This window comes from Musa acuminata, chromosome BXJ2-6 (genome assembly GCF_036884655.1).
Source record: "Musa acuminata AAA Group cultivar baxijiao chromosome BXJ2-6, Cavendish_Baxijiao_AAA, whole genome shotgun sequence".
NCBI lineage: Eukaryota > Viridiplantae > Streptophyta > Magnoliopsida > Zingiberales > Musaceae > Musa > Musa acuminata.
In genome coordinates, this window is record NC_088343.1 from 3,048,059 (window position 1) to 3,073,190 (window position 25,132).

General features: G+C 43.3%; 1 protein-coding gene, 1 long non-coding RNA gene and 1 pseudogene across 2 annotated transcripts; 1 reads left to right on the forward strand and 2 right to left on the reverse strand.

Moving 5' to 3' along the window:
- Window positions 1-1,443, reverse strand: LOC135614254 (uncharacterized). Its single transcript, XM_065111410.1, has 3 exons — window positions 1,244-1,443; window positions 995-1,137; window positions 1-892 (listed from the first exon to the last, which is right to left on the reverse strand). Exons 2-3 carry the CDS (start codon window positions 1,058-1,060, stop codon window positions 305-307), a joined length of 654 nt encoding a protein of 217 aa, XP_064967482.1. The 5' UTR covers window positions 1,061-1,137; window positions 1,244-1,443; the 3' UTR covers window positions 1-304.
- A 7,498-nt stretch (window positions 1,444-8,941) lies between these two features.
- On the forward strand, window positions 8,942-18,880 carry LOC135613532 (DNA-directed RNA polymerase V subunit 1-like; annotated as a pseudogene).
- A 2,454-nt stretch (window positions 18,881-21,334) lies between these two features.
- LOC135614255 (uncharacterized) lies at window positions 21,335-23,637 on the reverse strand. Its single transcript, XR_010487463.1, has 4 exons — window positions 23,540-23,637; window positions 22,578-22,751; window positions 22,329-22,471; window positions 21,335-22,226 (listed from the first exon to the last, which is right to left on the reverse strand). It is a non-coding gene; the product is annotated as an uncharacterized LOC135614255 (long non-coding RNA).
- Window positions 23,638-25,132: the final 1,495 nt, after the last annotated feature.

Consider the following 25,132-nt stretch of genomic DNA (forward strand, 5'->3'; position numbering starts at 1 on the left):
TGAGACCAATAAATAAATTTAAGCCTTTAGAGATACATTTAAATTGTTCTAGTTTAAACCTTGTTTAGAACACTTATGCTTCCTTTTCAGAAAAGCCCATCAGATAAGTTATTGATGACTTATTTAGAGCAGTTGTGGGTGCTTTTCAAATGTCAATGCCAGGTAAGTTACTGATGCTTTAATACATAACAGATGTAGTGTATCCTTTCATTAGCCAAGCCTATTGGAAAACAAGTTGAGGAACTTAGGTTGTGGCTGTTGAACCTATGTTTCCCTTCCCTTCTCCTGTTCACCTCTTTCTCAACTAATCTCTCTCATCACCATGTTTCAAATCCACCTTGGTCTTGCTTGCCTCATTCCAACAATTCCTGTGAGACAATTTGTCCCAGGCAGTTGAGTTCCCGTCTGCCGTCCATTTCCCCCATGCAACAGACTCATCTGCTGTGCCAGAATGTTTCTGTGCATCCATATCTTCACCAGGTACAGTATCACCTGCCAGATTCTCAGATTCAACAGTCTTTTGTTTCACTTGGATGGAATCCCAACTAGACCAAACATTATGTTTGGTTGCTGGGGATTCACAGTTGTCCACATGAGTTGATTCTTTATCTCCCCATCCCTCCCGGTTACCTGACTTGACCGAAACTGGATCCACTTCCCAGCTAGACTCGCCAGATTTTCCATTTACCAGGCCAATCCTTTTCTGAAAGTTGTACTCAACATCATCAAAAGTCATACATCCATCGAGGTCAGGTGATAGACAAATTCCATTTTCTTCTGCCATTTCATCAACATCTGCTAGATATCTGCCAGTTGCTTCTCCACTGGATGTCTCCCTTGATAACTCCAGAAAGTCATAGACTCCTTTTCCAATATCTTTGTTCATTGCCATCTGTCACAGCAGAAATAAGGTAAATTAACTCTCATTCATTATATGTACAAATATTTCAATAAAGTCATGGGTACATGGTATTGGGTGAATGGAAAATGGAACCTGTTTCTTATCCCAAAGAATCTGGAATGGTGTGCACCAGTCCCAATAGCCACATTTTTGCCCCATGAACAGGATGAAACCACACTGGCTAATGAATCAACCTGACGCTTCTCAGCAGCTCTTTCAAAGCATTTCATTGGTGTCTGCAAGAAGAATAGAAACATTCTAATGTTATTATCAGACAAAATTAAAAAGCACACTTGATGTAAATGAACAAAGAAGAGCTTAAATATTCAGACATGCACTTACAAATAAAGTGGCTTCAGTAAATGGTACTTCAACTTTGAAAGAACGAAAGAGCGCCTTATAACCACCAGTGTTGAAACCGATAAGTTTTCCAGTGCAAGTCATGCTGTTTGCAACAAGCAGAAGGTGTTCCTTCATCACACCTTTAGAAACCATTTTGATTGATTTTGACATTCGCTGTAATAGCAGCCGTCGCAAGTTAAGGCACATCAACAAATCAAAAATTACAAATCATAGGGAAGGGACAAAAATAATTGACAAATACACAAATGGAACTGCAATCAGTAGAAATATGATAAAATAGTTCCCAAGGATGGATCAAGTCAAGTACAGACTCAAGCCAACGTAACTAGAACATGCATGTCCCACTCCATGCAACTAATAAATCTTTTATTGAAGTACATAATGATTGTTTTAAATCTTCATATATTAAATATTTTACTTGATAAAAACAAAATCAATCTATGAGGATCTCTGATCCTAGATATCTGTAAACAATTTACTAAACATAGTTATCAAGAAGCATGCCGATGTGAAATTGTGCACTCAAGAAAGCACCTCAATTGTGGGATCTTCCTTTAAACTATGAAATTACCTACCTGCTTGTTACATACTGTGCTTTATATCAGGAACAATGCTAGATTTACAAGTGAGCTAAATGCAATACATAATATGTCAATCTTCTGTCCCAAGAAATTTACATACAACAATATTGATGCCAACACGTTGTCAGAAGAAATTTAGGATCAATTATGATGCTAAGAATTTAAGGGAGTCATTTACGATATTTGGTTATTCTAGAACATATCTACTTTTGTAGAAGGTTGAAACCATGAAAACCGAATTTCCTATAACATCACATGATTCTTGTTGTGGTTGACACTAAGAAGCTATGCTCTAAAACTAAACATCACAAAAAATAAAGCAACATTTACTGAAAGAACAAGTATAGAACTATCAAGTCAAAAACAAGAAACTAAGAAAGAATGTTCAACATCATTTGACTCAACTTTTAAAAATGCTAGGGTTCATCAAATCAAACAAACATCACCTAGATACTTATTATGGAATCTCAATCTAGCATATTATATATTAGTTAAAAGACAACTACCAAGAAATTTATGACATAATACTTCCAATTCACTGACTAATTTCTCAGAGATTTCAGGTTAATTAGACTTTTGTGCTTATAAAGATAGCTTGGTAAAACTTGAATCATCATTTAAAGGCAAAAAGGACACCTACCAGACTTCTTCATAATAACCTGTATCTAATCAGAAACCTTAGCCAGTAGGCAGGATAATCATAATATCCCATTAGAGAAGCTTCAATAAGTGGCATATAACTTTTCATTTATCGGCCTGCCCGCCTGCGCCGTGCTCCTCGGCACTTCGGCTTTACGCCACCCGAGACCACGCCTGCGCGGCTTGCCCACCTGCGTCGTGCCCCTCGGCTCCATAAACCCCGAGACACGTCTGCATGGCCAGCCTGCCCGCGCCGAACTCCATGGCCCTATCCACCCGGTTCACGCCCCTCGGCCGCGGCTTGCCTGCGCCGAACCCCTCAGCTCCATGCTTGCCAAGCACACCACCTCGGTCGCAGCCTGCCAACACCGAGCACCTCGGCAACTCTCTGCCGAAATCCCACCCCAGCGCAACCTGCACGCCTGAGCGGTGTCCCTCGGTCGCAGCCTGCCTGCACCGGGCACCTCGGCCAATCTCTGCCGAGACCCACCTCGGCGCGGCCCGACCGCCTGTCGTGGTCCTCGGCCGCGTGGCGCCCGAGGCCACGTCCTCGCGTCCTGCCCGCCTGATCGTGCTACTCGGCCGCATGGCCCTCGCGACCACGCCTGCGCGGTCTGCTCGCCTGCGTCGTGCTCCTCGGCAGCATGATGACCGAGACCACGCCTACGCGGCCTGCCCGCCTGCGTCGTGCTCCTCGCCTCCATCATCCCCGAGACACACCTGCGCGACCAGACCGCCTGCGTCGTGCTCCTTGGCTCCATGTTCCCGAGACAGACCAATGCCGCCAGTACGCCTGCGTCGTTCCCCTCGGCTCCATAAACCCCGAGATACGCCTGGGCGGCCAGCCTGCCTGCGCCGGGCTTCTCGGCCATATTCACTGCCAAGTCTGAGGACAGCTTGCCCACCTGGGTCACATCCCTCGGCTGCAGCCTGCCTGCGCCGAGCTTCTCAGCCATACGCTCCCGAGTTCGCCCCAGCGCGGTTCACCCGCCTGCGTCGTGCTCCCCGACCTTCAGCTCTCGGGACACACCTGCGCGGTTCACCCGCCTGCGTCGTGCTCCCCGACCTAGCTCTCGGGACACACCTGCGCGGTTCACCCGCCTGCGTCGTGCTCCCCGACCTTCAGCTCTCGGGACACACCTGCGCGGTTCACCCGCCTGCGTCGTGCTCCCCGACCTTCAGCTCTCGGGACACACCTGCGCGGCTCACTCGCCTGCGTCGAGCTCCCCGACCTCCGGCTCTCGGGACACACCTGCGCGGTTCACCCGCCTGCGTCGTGCTCCTCGACCCCCAGCACCCGAGACCACGCCTGCGCGGCCTGCCCGCCTGCGTCGTGCTCCTCGGCTCTTCGGCTTTACGCCACCCGAGACCACGCCTGCGCGGCCTGCCCGCCTGCGTCGTGCTCCTCGGTTCTTCGGCTTTACGCCACCCGAGACCACGCCTGCGCGGCCTGCCCGCCTGCGTTGTGCTCCTCGGCCCTTGGCTCTACGCCATCCCGAGACCACACCAGCGCGGCCAACCCGCCTGCATTGTGCTCCTCGGCCCTCGGCTCTACGCCATCCCGAGACCACACCTGCGCGGTTGCCCCGCCTGCGTTGTGCTCCTCGGCCCTCGGCTCTACGCCATCCCGAGACCACACCTGCGCGGTCACCCCGCCTGCATTGTGTTCCTCGGCCCTCGGCTCTACGCCTCCCGAGATCACACCTGCGTGGTCACCCCGCCTGCGTTGTGCTCCTCGGCCCTCGGCTCTACGCCATCCCGAGACCACACCAGCGCGGCCAACCCGCCTGCGTTGTGCTCCTCGGCCCTCGGCTCTACGCCATCCCGAGACCACACCTGCGCGGTCACCCCGCCTGCGTTGTGCTCCTCGGCCGTCGGCTCTACGCCTCCCGAGATCACACCTGCGCGGTCATCCCGCCTGCGTTGTGCTCCTCGACCCTCGGCTCTATGCCTCCCGAGATCACGCCTGCGCGGTCACCCCGCCTGCGTTGTGCTCCTCAGCCCTCATCGGCTCCATCGGCCCCGAGTCTAACCCTGCTCGGCTTCCTGACTGAGTTGCGCACTTCGGCCCCATGTTGCACGAGACACGTCCGCGCGGCTAGCCCGCCTACGTCATACGCCTCGGATATGCATGACCAGCCCACCTGAAGTAAAAAGCCATGCATCGGACCCCCTACATGCAAGAACCGACGCATAGCTCCTTTCGGGGGGGCATATGATATGGTAAAAAATGGCAATGTGACACGCCATCCCCTTGAGTAACACACTGCCCGAGGCTCACCATACCCTGCAGTAGCTCGGCCTCCCACGCAACCAAAGGTACAGTCCTGCCTTGCATCAGGTAACAGCAAACCTCCTCTATAAATACCCACGAGCCCTTAGCAAAAAGGGGGGGAACACACACACAACAGACCACACGGAGGTTTCTCCTCCTCCTAAACCCCCTCCATATCTTTCACTAACTTGATCGTCGAAGGGGTCGGGCCGAGCCCCCGGCCCGACCTGTGTGCAGGTGCGAGACGGTGTCGCCTCTTCCCGGCGCTGCGGCGGAGTTTCTTCCCGACCTGACCTACCGACCAGACCTCCCGACCCGAACCACCGAGCTCGGCCGCCGGGAGACCTCGAGGAGCGCCCCCACGGAGATCACCGCCTTCCGGACCCGAACCAAGCCGCGACGGCCCCGAGGCCACGGCTAAAAAAGTTACTTACCGTAACAACAGGTAGTCTTTGCCTCGTCGCCTTCAGCAATGCGCACCTGCCAATATCCCGATCGAAGGTCGAGTTTTGAGAAATACTTAGCCTTGCCCAATTGGTCGAACAAGTCCGCAATGAGCGGGATGGGATACTTGTTCTTCACCGTCACTTTGTTGAGGGCTCGATAGTCGACACATAATCAGAGGCTCCCATCTTGTTTCTTCTGGAAGAGAACTGGAGCTCCGAAAGGTGCTTTAGAGCTGCGGATGAGACCACCGCTTAGCAATTCATCTAACTGCTTCCTGAGTTCTGCCAACTGTGGCGGGGGCATGCGGTAGGGTGGTCTCGCTGGAGGCTTCACTCCTGGTTCCAGCTCGATACTATGATCCACGCCTCTGCGTGGTGGAAGAGTCTTTGGCAACTCGGGTGGCATAACGTCTTTGAACTCTTTCAGGACGTTCGCCACCACAGCAGGTTCTTGAATGGCCTCCTCGTTGAGTGGCTCTAGCTTCATAGCAGCCACGAATGTCAATTCGCCTTTTCGCACCCCTTTCTTCAATTGTAATGCCGAAATGTGTTGGGGCTCCTTGGTTCCTCTCCGAGAGACGGGAACCACGCAGGGGTCATCGCCTCCCATCATACATAGGGAGTTCAAGAACAGCATCGGCACCAGCTTCGCCGCGTGCATAAACTCCATTCCAAGAATCACTTGGAAGTCGTCCAGTGGTACGACCTTCATGTTGGTGTTTCCGCTCCATGTCCCGATTTTGGAAATGTTTGCTTGTGGATCCCGAGTGAGGCGTTTTCCCTAACCCGGTTTCTCTTTTATGGGTCCTAAGGGACTATGAGAGGCTGACCTTTGCGAACAGACACGCAAGAGTACCGCATGACTTAGGCAAAACCAGCTAAGTCCATGACAGATGGTATTAGAGACAAGCAAGCTGGGAAGAATGCGGAGCACACAAAGGTTGGGATGGCTGAGTTTGAGCTACGACTCAATGTTGACAACAACACTTGATGGTGTTACAAGCAAGCGAGGCGCTTGGTAAAGGATGAGACCATGCTAGGTGGAATGAGTTGTTCAGCGACCGAAATAGTTGTGCATAGCTCACAGAGGTGAGGGGAATTGCTAACTCGAAGAATTCGGTACTCATGCAAGGGCTTGTATGCGGACGATGGAATGTTCGTGGCCATCCCAAGGCGACCGAAACTCGGCGCCATGGAGCATTGGAACTTTCTCTTTGGCAGGTGAAGGATACGTCCGCAGGAGACTGAAGTGTGCAGCGAGTTCAGCATGTTGCTAGGCCTTGAGTGGCGCAACGGGGGCTGTATTAACATGGAGTCGCAATCTAGCAAGTGCGTTTGCAGGAGGCAGAACAATGCACAGTTTGTTCAGCAAATCGGAGTAGTCCAAGGGGATGGTGGTCTCCGAATCGAAGAGAGATTTTGCTCCAACGGGATAGATATCCAGGAGGGATAAGTCCCAACTTTCCAAAGGGAGGATCATGTGCAACAGACCGCGCATGTTGAGGAGGAGTACCTCAACAAATAACAACTCCACGAAGCTCAATGGACCGAGCGAGCGGCGAGGAGTCGTCGCATGATCTCGCTTGAGAGAATGCATTGGTGGATGCATTACGAGATCAAGTGGGGGAGCAACCCAAAGCAACACAAATGAAGGCATACTTGGAATCGATATGGAGATCGACCTCAAGGGAGGGCTGACCCGTGGAATGGTGGGTGTGAGGGCCACCATCAACTCAATGCAAAAACGAGGAGTGGAGCAACTTGGGTGTAACTTGGCGAAGTACCCAAGCCGTATAAAGTGAGCCGACATAGAAGATAGAACATGGAGCGGAGGCACAGAGCTTTCCTTGGACAAAGGTCGAGGACATGAACTTTTGCAAAGGCAAGAGCAGGATCATGTTGTTCCATGGGTCCTTCATTCTAATAAGGCGGACTCATCTTGCATTGTGCCAAAGACAAAGGGAGCTTCTGGGCACATGCACCTTATCTCGGAGAAGTATTTGATGGAAGAACTGAGGCGACTCAACTTGCGGAGATGAAGTTGGGTTCAGAAGGCCTTGGCACGAGGCAAGAGGATATGGAGGCGGGTACTCTTAAAGAATATGCCATAGTATTGCTATTCAAGTTGCTTGAGGAAAGCGATGCGCAGGAGAGATTGTGCTATTAGGAGTAGAGGCCCAGGATCCAGACAATGGTGCACTAATTGTAGCTAAGTCGGTGGACTTTGGGAGCTACTAGGCGACGGACTGTCCTAGAGCGGTGCTTCATCTAGGTGTGACCCAAGAGGGTGGATGGATGAAAGTCGATTGCCAAAACCGAGCCCCAGAACCGAGCCGCGTCGGCCCCGAGGCCACGGCTTAAAAAAGTTACTCACCGTAACATAATGGCGCTAGAAGGAGGGCCCGGAATGACGGTATGTTAGCTTTCTCTTTGGTTGCTCCGCTGCAACCGACCTGCACCAGAAGCAGCGACTTCTGGGGCTGGTCTCTGTCTGCGCCGAGCTTCGCGGCCCCAGGCGCGCGGCTAACCCGCCCGCGTCGGCCCCACGCGCGCAGCTCGGTCCCACGCGCCTCGACCCCTCGGCCGACGGCGCAACCTGCTGCCTCGGCCCCTCGACGCCATGCGCAGCTTGCTGCGTCGGCCCCGTGCGCGGCCAGCCTGCGTCAGCTGCTCGGCTGACGGTGCAGCCCGCTGCCTTGACCCTTCGGCCCCATGCGCGGCAGCTCGCCTCAACTGCTCGGCTGACGGCGCTGCCTGCTGCCCCGGCCTCATGCGCAGCCAACACGCTGCCTCGGCCCCTCGGCACCATGCGCAACAAACACGCTGCACGCTGGCTCGGCTCCTCGGCCACAGCCTGTCCGAGACCTCCTCTACTCGAGCCGACTTCATGCGCTACCTTGGCCCCCTGCGCAGCAACACGCTGCCTCGGCCCCTCGGCACCATGCGCAGCAAACACGCTGGACGCTGCCTCGGCTCCTCGGCCACAGCGCCCGAGATCCTCGACATTCCGAGCCCCAGGTCGAGCCGCGTCGGCCCCGAGGCCACGGCTTAAAAAAGTTACTCACCGTAACACTTATCTAAGGCATTTTGGTGGCGCGAGGTGGAAAGATGTTAATTCAAACTGTCCTGTTCTGTGAAGAGGCCTAACTATGTCGAGCGCAATTGAATTAATTTAATACAGTAATCTCATGCTCTTTGTTGTACAATGCAAGGTTTGCAATACCGAATGATACCACCTGGTAAGGGCAGTACATATCAGTCCGTCAGCAGACCAGTACACAGACCGCCCGCTACCGAACGGTATCGCTGATTGAGGTCGTTATTGTCGACGGTACCGAGGGAGAAAGTGAAAGAAGAGGGAGAAGAGGAAGAAAGTGTTACGGAAAGTAACTTTTTTAGCCGTGGCCTCGGGGCCGTCGCGGCTCGGTTCTGGGGTCCGGAAGTCGGGTCGGCAGCTCGGGTCAGCAGCTCGTCAACTCGGGTCGGCAGCTCGGCAAATCGGATCGGCAGGTCGGCAACTCGGGTCGGCAGCTCGGCGCCTGGAAGAGTAGATCCCGTCTGGCACCTGCACAAAGGTCGGGCCGAGCTCCGACGGCTAAGTTAGCGATGTGAGGGGGTTTGGAGGAGGAGATGCCTCCATACAAGTGTGGAGTGTGTGATCCCCCATTTCTTCTCATGAGCGAGAGGGTATTTATAGGGAAGCAATCTGCTTCCTAAGCTGCCCACTTCAGGGGGCATGTCGGCATTAATGTGCCTCGATCAGCGTGTTAAACTTGACTTTTGGCAGGGGCAGGCTGGTGTTAATGGCGCCTCGGTCAGCGTGTTGGCCAGTTTGACCAGGTGTTGAGGCGTGATGGGACAGGTGACGTCAGCCAGTATTGTTGCCATTATTTCCCTCATCAGAAAGAAATGAGAAAAAAAAAAGACGGAGGTTTCTCCTCCTCCTAAACCCCCTCCGCATCTTTCTCTAACTTGATCGTCGGAGGGGTCGGGTCGAGCACCCCGGCCCGACCTGTGTGCAGGTGCGAGACGGTGTCGCCTCTTCCTGGCGCTATGGCGGAGCTTCTTCCCGACCTCCCGACCCGAACCACCGAGCTCGGCTGCTGGGAGACCCCGAGGAGCGCCCCCAGATAGATCCCCGTCATCCGGACCCGAACCAAGCCGCGACGGCCCCCGATGCCACGGCTAAAAAAGTTACTTACCGTAACACAGTCGACGGGAGTGAACAAGACCGCCGGCAGTCGGGCGGTGCGGGCGTGCTCCTGGCATGAGCTGCATCGCCGCACGAAAGCTTTCGCGTCCTGGCGCATGGTCGGCCAGTAGTATCCCTGTCGGAGTATCTTGTGCGCCAGGGCTCGTTCGCCTATGTGTTCCCCGCAGGCCCCTTCATGCATGTCGGACAGAACTGTCTGGGCTTCGTTCGGCTCTAGGCAACGTAACAAGGGGCGCGAGAAAGACCGCTTGTACAGCCGTCCTCCTTCTTCGGAGTACCACGCCTGCGTCTGACGCAAGCGTCGAGCCGTAGTTTCATTGTCGGGTAGGGTTCCGTCCCGCTTGAAGCGTAGCATCTCCTGTACCCAAGTGGCCGGCGCGCCGCCCGTGACTGTGGCGACGATCTCTATGGCTCGGTGAGGGAGCTCTCCGGTCTCGGGTCGAGCCCAGGGTGCCGAGCCGGACGCCAGTTTTGCCAGAGTGTCGGCTCGCTGGTTCTCGCTCCTGGGAACATTCGATAATTCAAACTGGGCGAACTTGGTGGCAAGTCTTTTTACCTGTGCCCGACCGACGTGACGACGCGCCCGGTAAGGCCGAGCCCCCCTATAAACGTCCCCGAGCCAGAGGGAGTGAGGAAAAGGAAAAGGGAGGAAGAGAACTCTCCCTCCTCTAAAAACCGCCCCCACAACATTCTCTAACAGTGATCGTCGGAGGGGTCGGGTCGAGCACCCCGACCCGACCTTTGTGCAGGTACCAAGCCAAGGCCCCCCGTCCGGACGCGCAGGCGAGAAGTCCCCGCCCGGAAGAAGTCGCAGCGTCGCCCTGAGTCCGAGGCCGCACCCGACCGCCTCAGTAGAGACAAGCAACGCCCCAGGGAGATTCCCGCCATTCGGACCCCCGAACGAGCCGAGACGACCCCCCGGGTCACGGCTAAGAAAAAGGTGTTTACATTAACACTAGTTGTAACACTTGATTTCTATTATAAGAAGCAAGGTTGAAGACATTTGATGGCCAATGGTAGTTTCATCCTTTCCAATTCGATACCGAGCATACTGCTCGGGAGAGTAATATGCTCTCTCTCGCTCTCTCTGTCTCTTCTTTTTACTTGTTTCTTTTGTGTATGGGTAGCTGTTTCTTTTCTATTTATGTTGACATCTCTTTGTTTTAACTCTTCTTCTTCCCCTCCCCTCTCTCTCACTTTTTGTCTCTGTCTCCACGACTACTCCATCACCTCAGCCCCGTCTGCTTGAAATCCAGAGGGAGTTGAATAAAAGTGTTAAACATTTGTCGAGGTACAGGTGATGTTGTACTGAAGAATGATGGGAGTATGGTAGCAGATCTAAGAAAGGTTAGTAATGAATAAATTTATTCTTCATTCGTCATATGAGTTATCTGTTTCTAAGATACAATGTATAGATTTCATGAATGCGGTCTTTAGGATCAATAAATGTTTAAATGGTTCTAGTAAAAAGATTTTAAGGCGCTGGCCTATATCACTGTCGATTACATGGTTTCATTCATATTGGCTAGATTTTCTTGGTTATACTTCTTCCATTTTGTTCATCTGTATTCAAATTCAATTACAAAGTCCCCACATGAATTTATACTGGAGTGATATCGTTATAATCTGTAGTAAGAATGTGGTTTCAGTCAATATCAACGATTCGGAAGTTCTATCAAGCAGACAATATGCTGTATGAGATCTATCGGAAGCTTTGAATATAATGACAATAATATCATATCTTTAGTAAATATGCTTCCAAAAGTTATTATATGGTTAGGTGTAATTATATTTCAAATAGGATTTGTATTTTAAAGAGTTTTAGTGAATTTCAGCAGCAGTTTATCATGCTAAGGGGGTCTTGAAATCGTGATCTATGCTATGATGAGGTTATGTCGACTCATCCTTTTGTATATCTTTGGCTCGATCCATGATGGATTTGTGTCAGACATCTTGTTCTTTTGGTATCGTGTCCCAGCAACGATTAAATCTTGATTTGAACTCATGGTGTTTTTGAAATATATATTCTTTAAGCTGTTGAATGATATTTTACATTCAGCCAGAAATCATGTCTAATATTTTGGCCAAGCTTCTTCATTCTTCTGATTTAGATTTCTAGCAACTCTTACAGAATGCTGCAGTTTTCTTATGTATCAACTCTCAATTGGTTAAATTATTTGTTCAAAGCACAGGAATGGACGATTCCTCCTTCAATCTTCCAAGAATATCCTTTTACCATCTACCCTAGTTGATTGTGAAGAGGCTTTAAACCAAGGAAGCTTTAGTGCGACGGAGGTATTTACAAGCTTAAGCAGCAAGAGTATTCTCAATATATTTGCATCAACTGGGAGATTTTTAGGCCTGGAGGTAATTTTTCTAAGGGTTTTCACATAAAATCATTTTCTTATTGCATTGACTGACAACACGGCTTATGTGATAGTTTGAGAATTTAAAGTTTGTTGGGATACTGGCTTGTCCACTTAGGGAAAGGAAAAAAAAAAAAGCAGTATAATCCAAGAGATCAATATTTGAAGTTCTAATTTAAAATTGAATGAACATCACAGTCATCTCTGTGCTTGAAATATGTGCTTCTTTCTCTTTATTAATTATTGTTGGGCTTGTCCTAGACCTAGTGGTTCATCTGCATAATCAAATCTAATTTATGTAAATATCTCCTGTAGTGATGTCAGGAGACTTTTCAGGAATTATATTACTGCTATCTTTTAGATTGTCAGTATGCATAACTGTAAGGATTAACATGTTCTAGCCTGTTTGACAGTTTCACCTGTCAAGTTTCAGTCATCAGAAACATGTCTAGGGGAGAGCTGAAATAAGTTAGTGTGCATAGTGGATTGCAGAAGTTGGAGGATGTACCTAGGTCTCATCTTATGCAATTTCCATTTATGGGATTACATTTATAATCATTTAGCAACTGATTTAGGAATAAATTTATAGTGTTGCCTCCTTTGAAACTGTAACATTTCCTGATTTCTGAACTATAAGGATGATTCTGTGTTGTGCAGTGAGAAAGTTATGAATTTAGCTGGATGGCAGCCAAGATATGTTTCTATTGAACTTTTAATGAATGATTAATTTGACGATAGTGAATATTTTTGGTTTTTATGTGCTATCCCTGATTTTATAGCAAATAGCTGTATATGGAATTTTGAGTTTTTTTTGGCTTTATGCCGTTTTAGACAGAGGACATTTGGGTTTGAAGTAATTCAGCATCGTCACCTGGTCTCCAACATACTGGTTGGCTAGTTCAACCTTTCTTTGTTTGCCTGTTTGGTTACTTTAGATTTTAGAATATATATATATATATATATTTCAAAGTATTTTGTATGAAATAAAGGACAGGCTCGGTAAAAGAAGGATAAATAGATGAAAGCTGGTACATGATTGCCTTGAGAAGAACGAAGACAAAATCTATTTCTTAGATGAGGTTGTCTAGGATAAGGCCCATGTGCTACTCTTTCTAGATAAACATGTTCATATTTTCTTGAAACAAGTGAAACATATAGAATTTTTATATGTATTTGTGGAGTTTAGCTCTATAATTTCCTTCAATGAAGTTTGTGTTGGATGAGATCATAGCACTTCAGAGTCATGGTCTAAACACTTAGACATTGAGTCTGGCTCATGGCAGCAAATATTGAGCTAAAGCACCTTAATGGATATTGACAAAGCAATCCAACCCGACTAACAAAGTTAAGGAGACATGCATACATGAAACAAGAACATCTGACTCTTAACTTTTAGAAAACTCATCTGGAACCCTGTCCTTTCACTAGCAACTCCACAAGGGTAGATCCAGATCCTCTTCAAAGTCTATGTTACTGATTCTCTTTAGACTTGTAGACATAGTATAGTCTGTTCTGTTAATCTTTTTTTATTTTCATGAACTAACATTATGATTTCAGCAGCTGCACACACTTGGGTTGTTGGTTTGTTTATAGAGAGATGCTATTGACTTTTATGTCTATTATCTTTTGCTAAATGATGTTTTTTTTTTTGTCATCTGCTGGTTTATGATACTAGTCTGAAGATCCCCAACCTGAGTTATTTTTTTTTTCTTCTTTCTCCTTCAATTATGCATTTGTCTTATAGATAATTAATTAAACCCACCTCAGGCATGCTAACCAGTAATGTTTATGCAATTTTGTGATGATCACATACAGAAAAGGAGAAGCCTTCCGACGTGCCCAGAAGCCTAACTCGCCGAAGCATGACACCTCTCGTCCTCCCTTTCTTGCTGGTTTTCTCCACCACTGCCGCATCCAATTATGATTATTTTCACTTGGTTCTTCAGGTAAGTCTAATTTTTTTCTCTATCTTGTTGTTCTTCTCTATATTGATCATTTGATTTGAAACATCTAGTGGCCCGGATCATTTTGCAACGTCAACCGTTGCTGTCCTATGAGTACGGGGTATCCGGAAAAAAATTTTACCATCCATGGCCTTTGGCCCGCTTTCCACAATGGAATGTTTCCATCTTGTGAAAAGAACATGCCATCATCTTCTAAGTACGTCCGACGTAAGGTATATTCGACTCTGACACAGACTACTTTATCGTAAAGGTACCTTACAAAATGAGAGTGTGAGTCATTCATCGTTTTTTATCCTTGTCTTCGATTACAGATGGACCCTTTGATATGCAAGATGATTCAACACTGGCACAGTTTTCGTTGTCCCAGCAGCGATGGCCACTCGTTCTGGCAACACGAATGGGATAAGCACGGCACATGTTCCTTGTCCAGGTTTGATCAACCTTCTTACTTCACAGCAGCCCTCAACCTCAAGAATAAAGTTGATATTCTCTCTTCGCTAGAGGCAAAAGGTATTTTTCCTGATAACAACAAGTATAATTCGAAGCTTATCTTCCAAAACGTCAGAAGGGAAATAGGGTATAAACCAGCAATCCAATGCAACACAAAATCGGGGAAGCAGCAGTTGTATCAGATTCATATCTGCATCAACAAATTAGGAGAGCAATTTATCGACTGTAAAGTTTCTATTAAAAGAAAATGTACTTCCCCTGAGATTGTATTTCCTCGCTTCCCAATTTTCTGATGTATCAAATAGAAGAAATCATGGTTGACATCCAAAACAATTGAAATCATTTGCCAATTTGAATACTTCTGGTTAGACCAATGTATGTGTTATTAATGTTCCTTGGTATAGAAGAACATACAGTTCAATGTTTTTTTTTTTTCATAAACAAGTCTAAAGTGTTCTTCAGAAAGGGGTTTTCATGTGTTTAATGTTCATAGTGGATAGTGGTATTTTATCTGTTGACATTGTGATTCATGGATTACCTAGCATGATGTTGACGTGGAAGGAAGTCCATCCTACATTACTTCCTGCCCTCTAAATCATGGATAATAACTAACATATGATGCTGTGTGATTCATTCAGTCGATACATTTAAGGCTGTTTTCTGTTTAGCATTATTCAGGTTTCCATTTTGTCTTAAGCTTGCCATATATCTTAAGTTCCATACTCCGAGTGATATCAAGCATTCTGATGAGACAATAATTGATATCAAGCATGATCTATTCATAATATATAAATTATGGCAAATGATTGTAATAACTTGTTATGACTTGATTTCATATTCTGATCATCGTGTCTCTCTGTTTGAACTGCAGGGGTGGTTGGATTATTACAGCTTCTTCCTTTAATTATTATTTAACGAATCCCTTGCAAAATATAGTTTTTCATATGAAATTGTGAAGCTTTTATGTTCTGCCTATATCACATATCTATTTGCCAATTATTCTATAGAATGTACATGAAAATTATAGTTGTTTTTTTTTTAATATAAATTTCTTATACTCGTGTCAATCATAAAATATCTCGCTTTTGTGAAACAATGAAGATGACACAGGAAGGGATTCCTTTTGGAAGAACAAATCTCTGCTCTTTTGAATACGTCTGGTTAGACCAAGTAAATTAATTATCTTGTGCATTTACTTTTGGTAGATCATCCGTTCTTTTTATCTTTTCTGTTAAGATAAATACCATTAGGAGAAGCTGTAAGCACGGGAGTGTAGTTTGGAGGACATTAAAAGAAACAAAAGGTCCGATGCATCGCAGTTTTGAGTGCATTGCATTAACACCTTCTGAGTGCATCGCATCACGTCTGAACATATTTACACATCGTACCTATATCCAATCGGGAAGAGACGAGAGGATACACCATACACTTTTTCTTATACTCTGCAGACTGGTGGAAGAGAAGAGCAATCAGTACAGGTACGTAGTTACGGCAGGACTGCTGATTTTTTCTCGTCTTTGTTGCCATGAATTATACATTCTTATTCTTTGGTCTTTGTAGCTCAAATATATTTTTCCAAATTTCTATAGATATTTTTGGTTACTAAAATTTTACTATATCCTTAAAACTATAGTGATATTCATTTTCTATATGATAAATGATAAAATTAGATCCTTTTGATGCCTCACATACATTATCACATTAATTACCGTTAACAATTTGATTTTTTTTTCGACTACTTATAAGGCACAATTGAACAAATTAAAATTTGAACAATCAGATTGGATATTATCATTCCAAGGTGTTCTCTTGTTTTTGTTACAGTCTGTTTTGTTGTGGATTTAATGATCCTAAGAGAACCGAGAACCAAGAACCAGGGTTGGATTGGTTCATTTAGAGCCCGGTGAATTTTTAAGATCCAATCGTGATTGGTTTTGAGCATAAACAAGGAAGAATTAAATACATTTGATAAACTAAAGAATGGAGGACTTTATGTGATATATGAATGTAAAAATGTCTTGTGGTAAGGTTGCAGTCTAATAATTTTTTCCTGTAGTATGACGGGGAAATGCTCATTATGTAACTATGTATTTTAGGGTCTTAAAATTTTGGAGAAGCTTCCAGAAGAAACCCAAAAATTTCAGATGGCTGGGAAGGGATACTTTCTTCAGAAGGGGTTCATTATGGAACAGCTACCTGTTCCTCCGAATTGCTTGTGTGTGCCAGAAATTTCAGATGGGAAATGTGTCATGTCCTCGGTAAGTATTTTAATGATGAACACCTGATTATCTGACAATTGTACTCTGAATGAGTCTGCTTGTAGAACTAACTGCTATTAATATTTCTTTTCCTTGTGATTTGTAGGATATTTCAAAGTCCCTTCATAAGAAAATTCTTGGCAAGATTGAGCTGATCAAAAGGTCAAGGTCTGGTTCTCCAAGTTTTGAATCTTATGAAATCGAGACAAATGATCTGCAATCATCAATTGCACTGTATATGAATCTCAGAGGTACCACAAAGGTACATTTACATAATAGAAACAGGACAGCTTTGCTGTTCAAAGTTTGTATTGTGGTTTCATCAGGCTATATTAAATTAATGAATTTTGTTTTGTTTTGATGTTTAATTCAAATCAATTTACTTCTTACCTAACAGGCACCTCGTGACATCACAAGAAGATTTGCATTTGGCAATGAGACTAATGAGTATTTGACAAAGCAGTGGCTTGATAAGATTAGAACTTTATTTATCAGAAAGGGTTCTGGGTTTTCCTCTCGTTCTGTTGTTAGTGGAGACCCTTATGTTGGAATTAATGTAGTGGGGTTACCATCAGAAATAGCAAAGAGAATTACATTTGAAGAACGTGTGACTGAGCATAATATAACTCGTTTGCAGAATGTAGTTGATGGCTGCTTGTGTATTACATACAAAGATGGTTCCTCCACTTATGCCATTTCTGTAGAGTCAAAGGGGCATACAAATCTTAAAATTGGCCAGGTTATAAATCGTCAAATTTTAGATGGGGATATAGTTTTTATGAACAGCCCCCCCCAGTACTCATAAGCACTCATTACAAGCATTCTATGTTTATATTCACGATGATCATACTGTTAAGATCAATCCTCTTATATGTGATGGTGACTGTGTTCATATTTTCTATCCACAATCCCTATCTGCGAAAGCTGAGGTTCTAGAATTATTTAGTGTGGAAAAACAGCTGCTTAGTTCCCATTCTGGGAGCTTGAACTTGCAGCTTGTTCAGGATGCTTCATTGGCCTTGAAGCTTATATTCAAACCTGGTTTCATAAAGAAGGAAGTAGCACAACAATTGGGGATGTATGTCTCATCAATGCTGCCACCACCTGCAATAGTCAAGGCTACTAAATGTGGTCCTTGTTGGACAATTCTTCAAGTTCTCCAGAATGTGTTCCCTGCTTTTGTTGGACTGTTCTGGCGAACGATATTTTATACGTGAGAGTGAAATTTTGAAGTTAGACACTGATCAACAAGATGTAGTGCAGTCTTTGCTGACAGATATCATCATGACTCATATTTACCGCATGAAGGGCCCAATGGAGGTTCTTAATTTCTTCAATTATATACAGCCTTTACTAGTGGAGATGCTGTTTATGGAAGGCTTTAGTATTTGTTTGAAAGATTTTATTTTATCAAAGGCTGTTGTTAGTGAAATTCAAGGAAGCATCGAGAAAAATTCATGCATACTCAATCAATTGAGATCAAGACGTGATGAACTTGTGGAATTGCAAGTTCAGAACCATCTTAGAAGCATGAAGGATCCAATAGCGAAATTTATCCTGAATTCTTCTGCACTGGGTAACTTAATCGACTGACTCAAAAAGTGATTCATCAATGGTTAAAGTGGTTGAACAGCTTGGATTTTTAGGTCTTCAACTTTTTGATCAAGGAAAATATTACTCAAGGGCTTTGGTTGATGACTGCTTTTTAAACTTTGTAAGCAAGTATTCCGCTGGTGAAGTTGATCATCCATCAGAAGCATATGGACTGGTGAAGAACTCTTTTTTTCATGGTCTAAATCCATATGAAATGTTAGTCCATGCGATATCATCCAGAGAAGTGATAGTTCGTTCGTCTAGAGAGACTCACAGAACCTGGAACTTTGTTTAAATATTTGATGGCAATTCTTCGAGATGTTGTTATCTGCTATGATGGAAGTGTCAGAAATGTGTGTACTGGTTCACTTGTGCAGCTTGAGTATGTGGATGATGAAGGAGTTAATTCCGTAAATACTCCACCCGCTGGTGATCCTGTAGGTGTGTTGGCTGCAACTGCAATATCAAACCTTGCATATAAGGCAGTTCTTGATTCATCTCAAAGTAACAATTCATCATGGGAACTCATGAAAGTGAGTCATCTATGTTATGTTTCTACTTGGCAAATTAATCTTCATTTTCATTTTGGTTGGACTTGCATAGGTCCAAGAGAAACATGATTTGTGTTTAATAGACATGCGTATCTTGCAGGAAATTCTTCTTTGTAAGGTCAGTTACAAAAATGATGTTTCTGACCGCGGAGTGATTTTGTACTTGAATGATTGCTGCTGCCAGAAAAGATTTTGCAAGGAAAATGCAGCATTCGCAGTTTTGAACTGCTTAAAAAGAGTCACTTTGAAGGACTGTGCTCATGAGTTCTTAATTGAGTAGGTATCCCTGTATGTGCATATCTGCAGTATAGATTTTTGGTATTGACCAAGATTGATTTGTTTCTTCTCTAAGTTGTCATGTGGTCATCACTTCAATATATATCAGATTATCTGCTTTCCATTTTTCAGTATTATGTTTCATTGGGAAGTGAGATTTATCATTGAGTAACCACTATCAAGCACTTTCAGTATTATAAGGTTTGGGGATGGTTGATCTGCAAATGCCTTACATGCCATTTCTATCGCTTGAACCTTGATCTACTTTGATTAAAATATTTTATTTGTCTAACAAAAGCATTTTTCTTTATATATCTTTTTTTTTTTCTCTATTTATGAGAGTTCCGCTATCTCTTAACATATCTACCTTCCATTAGGTCTTTCGTTATAGAATTGGAATATTAACCCAATCTCCTAATGAAAATTAACCCAATACAAGTTTCATAAAAGAGAATGGTGGAATAAAGTGTTAGAAATTTTAATGAAGCCAACTTGTGTTTCTAAATCATTGTAATAGAAACACAATAAAACTAATGCGGAAACGAAATAACGTACCTTCAGCCATTGTCGTCAAGAATTTCTACAGAGGTTTCTTCTTGAACTTTGGTTCTTCTCGACTCAGAACTCTCGCTTTAGATAGTGTAGGAAAGCATTTCGCTTCAAAGAGATGATTGAGCCAAGGGACCAAAATCCTCGTGTATATATAAATGTTCTCCCATCAAGAACATTTATCATCACCAACTCATAACGTTCAAGAATTAATTCAAATTTGTAACGTTTGGATCGAACTTAATGATATTAAATATTTAATTTAATAATAATGATTTCATGCATAAAGAATAAGAAACTGAAATCATTTAAACCATAATAAATGAAGAAATTTGAATTATGAATGAACGGTTACATTATTATTAAATAAGATATTTAATAATAACCGTTACATAAAGTTCTCGTAATGAAAATAAAAATAAAAATAAAAATAGTGAAATTTTACCTGATATGCCTCACATAACAAGTTTCCTAAAGAAAATAATGGTTATCATCAGCATTATTGACATAACAAAATTTTAAGCCCTGGTTTAACCCTTTCATGGGATGAGATGGCAACGTCATTAACACGGCAGGCCCGGAACGAAGCCTCTTAAAATACTTTTTACAAAAGGACTCCCCATGCATTTGAGACAGGAGAGGTCTGCACTTGTGCCATCCGATGATAACACATAAAAGCACCTCGAGTCTTGGAAGCTCATGTTCTTGTCAACCTGCCATCAGCAAAATAAATATATCTTTATGTGACATTGCAACTAAATAAGATTAATTTAAGGAAAAAAAAACCATGGTTTGGACCATTGTCATGCAATGCCCTTGTCGCTTTATTGGGAACACATGACTCGTCCAGCTTACCATAATGTAGTCAACTTGATCAGACACCTTTGATTGCTTATCAGGGTGGTACTTGAAAACATTCTCCGAGATGAACTTTTGATCATCAGCAGAAAGTCGATTGCCATCACTGAAATAATATATCATAACCAAGATATGTATACCATCAGAGCAAGCATGACGTTACAAATATCATACAATTTGTTCATTGACGAAGTAACATCTAAAAGGATAGTTTTTCCATGACCAACCAATAATATGTACGTGAGAAAAGCAGGACATTTTAGGGAAAATTGTTCACCCAAGTTCAACTGCTATTTTAGGCCCTATATTCAAACTCTCATGAATCAAATAGGAATATAAAATAAACATATGTCAGTTAGGTAAGAAATCATGTTCATGGTCTTTCCTACCCTTAATATAATAAATGAGGAAAAATAAACAATGTGTATAGAACTAATTATTGAGACCAGAATTTTTAAATTTAATCATAGCATAATCGTGCAAAATAATAAGCTCTCTCTATATAAAAATGTATGAGCTCATTGTCACTTTTATGATGTCTATTTAAATAAAATGTGATAGCCATAAGCATTTATACATCATAGTATATAACATTGGATTGGATGGTTTCTACGATCATCGAAATAAGGTTGTGTAAAGCAATTCTAAGCAAGGTCATAAAACCCAATCCTGATGACATGAGAAGTAACAATCTCCAAATCAAGGCACTAACAGCAGCATCCAAAGTCCCTGGGTTAGGGCTCAGACGTCTAGATGATGTGAGATTAAACACCTCTGATCTGCATGAAGGTATGCATAACCAATAGGGAAGGTGGAAGCATTAGCCAGTCTCTGATAGCCATTGATGAAACATCAAGGCCTGCTGATCCACCCAAGAGTTTATTAAATTTTCTTATCTACTAGCTTAAAGGTTTTGATACTGGATTTTGTGCAATTTGTTTAAGTTTAGTTTGGGCTTCATTTGGTTTAAAGTCATTTGTAATGGGGCTCTTTACTATTTCTGTCACTGTAGTATGAACAATACCCACCACCATATGTACACTGCAGCAGATGAGACCAATAAATAAATTTAAGCCTTTAGAGATACATTTAAATTGTTCTAGTTTAAACCTTGTTTAGAACACTTATGCTTCCTTTTCAGAAAAGCCCATCAGATAAGTTATTGATGACTTATTTAGAGCAGTTGTGGGTGCTTTTCAAATGTCAATGCCAGGTAAGTTACTGATGCTTTAATACATAACAGATGTAGTGTATCCTTTCATTAGCCAAGCCTATTGGAAAACAAGTTGAGGAACTTAGGTTGTGGCTGTTGAACCTATGTTTCCCTTCCCTTCTCCTGTTCACCTCTTTCTCAACTAATCTCTCTCATCACCATGTTTCAAATCCACCTTGGTCTTGCTTGCCTCATTCCAACAATTCCTGTGAGACAATTTGTCCCAGGCAGTTGAGTTCCCGTCTGCCGTCCATTTCCCCCATGCAACAGACTCATCTGCTGTGCCAGAATGTTTCTGTGCATCCATATCTTCACCAGGTACAGTATCACCTGCCAGATTCTCAGATTCAACAGTCTTTTGTTTCACTTGGATGGAATCCCAACTAGACCAAACATTATGTTTGGTTGCTGGGGATTCACAGTTGTCCACATGAGTTGATTCTTTATCTCCCCATCCCTCCCGGTTACCTGACTTGACCGAAACTGGATCCACTTCCCAGCTAGACTCGCCAGATTTTCCATTTACCAGGCCAATCCTTTTCTGAAAGTTGTACTCAACATCATCAAAAGTCATTCATCCATCGAGGTCAGGTGATAGACAAATTCCATTTTCTTCTGCCATTTCATCAACATCTGCTAGATATCTGCCAGTTGCTTCTCCACTGGATGTCTCCCTTGATAACTCCAGAAAGTCATAGACTCCTTTTCCAATATCTTTGTTCATTGCCATCTGTCACAGCAGAAATAAGGTAAATTAACTCTCATTCATTATATGTACAAATATTTCAATAAAGTCATGGGTACATGGTATTGGGTGAATGGAAAATGGAACCTGTTTCTTATCCCAAAGAATCTGGAATGGTGTGCACCAGTCCCAATAGCCACATTTTTGCCCCATGAACAGGATGAAACCACACTGGCTAATGAATCAACCTGACGCTTCTCAGCAGCTCTTTCAAAGCATTTCATTGGTGTCTGCAAGAAGAATAGAAACATTCTAATGTTATTATCAGACAAAATTAAAAAGCACACTTGATGTAAATGAACAAAGAAGAGCTTAAATATTCAGACATGCACTTACAAATAAAGTGGCTTCAGTAAATGGTACTTCAACTTTGAAAGAACGAAAGAGCGCCTTATAACCACCAGTGTTGAAACCGATAAGTTTTCCAGTGCAAGTCATGCTGTTTGCAACAAGCAGAAGGTGTTCCTTCATCACACCTTTAGAAACCATTTTGATTGATTTTGACAATCGCTGTAATAGCAGCCGTCGCAAGTTAAGGCACATCAACAAATCAAAAATTACAAATCATAGGGAAGGGACAAAAATAATTGACAAATACACAAATGGAAGTGCAATCAGTAGAAATATGATAAAATAGTTCCCAAGGATGGATTAAGTCAAGTACAGACTTAAGCCAACGTAACTAGAACATGCATGTCCCACTCCATGCAACTAATAAATCTTTTATTGAAGTACATAATGATTGTTTTAAATCTTCATATATTAAATATTTTACTTGATAAAAACAAAATCAATCTATGAGGATCTCTGATCCTAGATATCTGTAAACAATTTACTAAACATAGTTATCAAGAAGCATGCCGATGTGAAATTCTGCACTCAAGAAAGCACCTCAATTGTGGGATCTTCCTTTAAACTATGAAATTACCTACCTGCTTGTTACATACTGTGCTTTATATCAGGAACAATGCTAGATTTACAAGTGAGCTAAATGCAATACATAATATGTCAATCTTCTGTCCCAAGAAATTTACATACAACAATATTGATGCCAACACGTTGTCAGAAGAAATTTAGGATCAATTATGATGCTAAGAATTTAAGGGAGTCATTTACGATATTTGGTTATTCTAGAACATATCTACTTTTGTAGAAGGTTGAAACCATGAAAACCGAATTTCCTATAACATCACATGATTCTTGTTGTGGTTGACACTAAGAAGCTATGCTCTAAAACTAAACACCACAAAAAATAAAGCAACATTTCCTGATGTCACAAGTTAAAAAGATTAACTAACCGGATATTTATTCCAAGTGTAATAAATGACATCCCACAAGCTCGCACTTTTAGTACTTCATCCCCAAAATAATCCTCAATACTAGAGTTTTCATCCTTATGCAAAATACTTAGAAAAGTTAAAAAGCTACTTCGAATATTCATGTTGTCATGAAAGAACAAGTATAGAACTATCAAGTCAAAAACAAGAAACTAAGAAAGAATGTTCAACATCATTTGACTCAACTTTTAAAAATGCTAGGGTTCATCAAATCAAACAAACATCACCTAGATACTTATTATGGAATCTCAATCTAGCATATTATATATTAGTTAAAAGACAACTACCAAGAAATTTATGACATAATACTTCCAATTCACTGACTAATTTCTCAGAGATTTCAGGTTAATTAGACTTTTGTGCTTATAAAGATAGCTTGGTAAACCTTGAATCATCATTTAAAGGCAAAAAGGACACCTACCAGACTTCTTCATAATAACCTGTATCTAATCAGAAACCTTAGCCAGTAGGCAGGATAATCATAATATCCCATTAGAGAAGCTTCAATAAGTGGCATATAACTTTTCATTTATCGGTTTGAACAAAAACTAAAAATCACTTCCGATCACTACATTAATTTTGCCTTTCAACACAAAAAGAAGATTATCACTGAATCCATATAGAATAGTTTTTCTCTTTCTTTGTTTTATTCTTAATCAACTAGTTTAAAGGAGCAGATATAAACTGACAAGTGATTTTATGGTAAAGGCATTGAGTCAATCAACTAATGATTTTTTTCCACCAAAACCAATGAATATTTTCAACACCCTCCTCATGGGAATCCAAGGACTTGAAAGGAGTCCAAGTTGATGAAGCTAGTTGCTAACAGTATGCTACTCTGAACAAAAAGTTACATCCACGATAAAGTAGCTAGGCTTATACACAAGCAAATAAAGAATGATATTTATGATAGACGATCATTATAGCACTGAAAATCAAAATTAATGACCAAAAGATACCATCTAATCTGGATCATTCAGGATGCACATATTAAGATAAAAAAAAAGATGTCATTCATGCTAGATACATCAAAGAACTCACAGGCATCCAGTTCAAAATTGACAATATGAATAAAAAACCAACCTTTATGTTCATGGGACCAAGGATTGAAATTTCGTACCGAATCGAATTTCGAGATTTTCTCGGTATGATACTGTGTACCGAGCTGTCACGGCCTTAGCTGGAATTGCCTAAGGCGTGAGGCACCCTTGCGGCCAATGACGCGAACTTAGCTTGCGTTGCCTAAGTCGCGAGGCCCACTCGTGGCAAAGACGCGAACTTAGCTTGCGTTGCCTAAGTCGCGCTCCGCCCTTGCTATATTGCTCCGCAAAGGGTCAGCCAACTTGTAACCTCACGCAGGTCCCGAAGGACCTGTAAAAGAGAGAAAGTTGATTAGTTCGAAAGGGCGAGCGACGGACAAGTCCCGAAGTCTCGCGAAAAGGGGAAGCTTTATAAGCAAATCAGTGAGCACCTTGTGTGCACAAGAGAAAAGAGGGAGAAGGAGAAAACAAGGCTTTAGAAGGATGAACGAACAGCTGCAAGCCCACAAACAGC

Excerpts from the sequence above, each read along its gene's own strand:
- LOC135614254 (XM_065111410.1), bottom strand. The coding sequence starts at position 1,060 with ATGGGGCAAAAATGTGGCTATTGGGACTGGTGCACACCATTCCAGATT. Across the intron at positions 893-994 it reads TTCTTTGGGATAAGAAACAG|ATGGCAATGAACAAAGATAT; the intron begins GTTCCATTTTCC and ends CTGCTGTGACAG.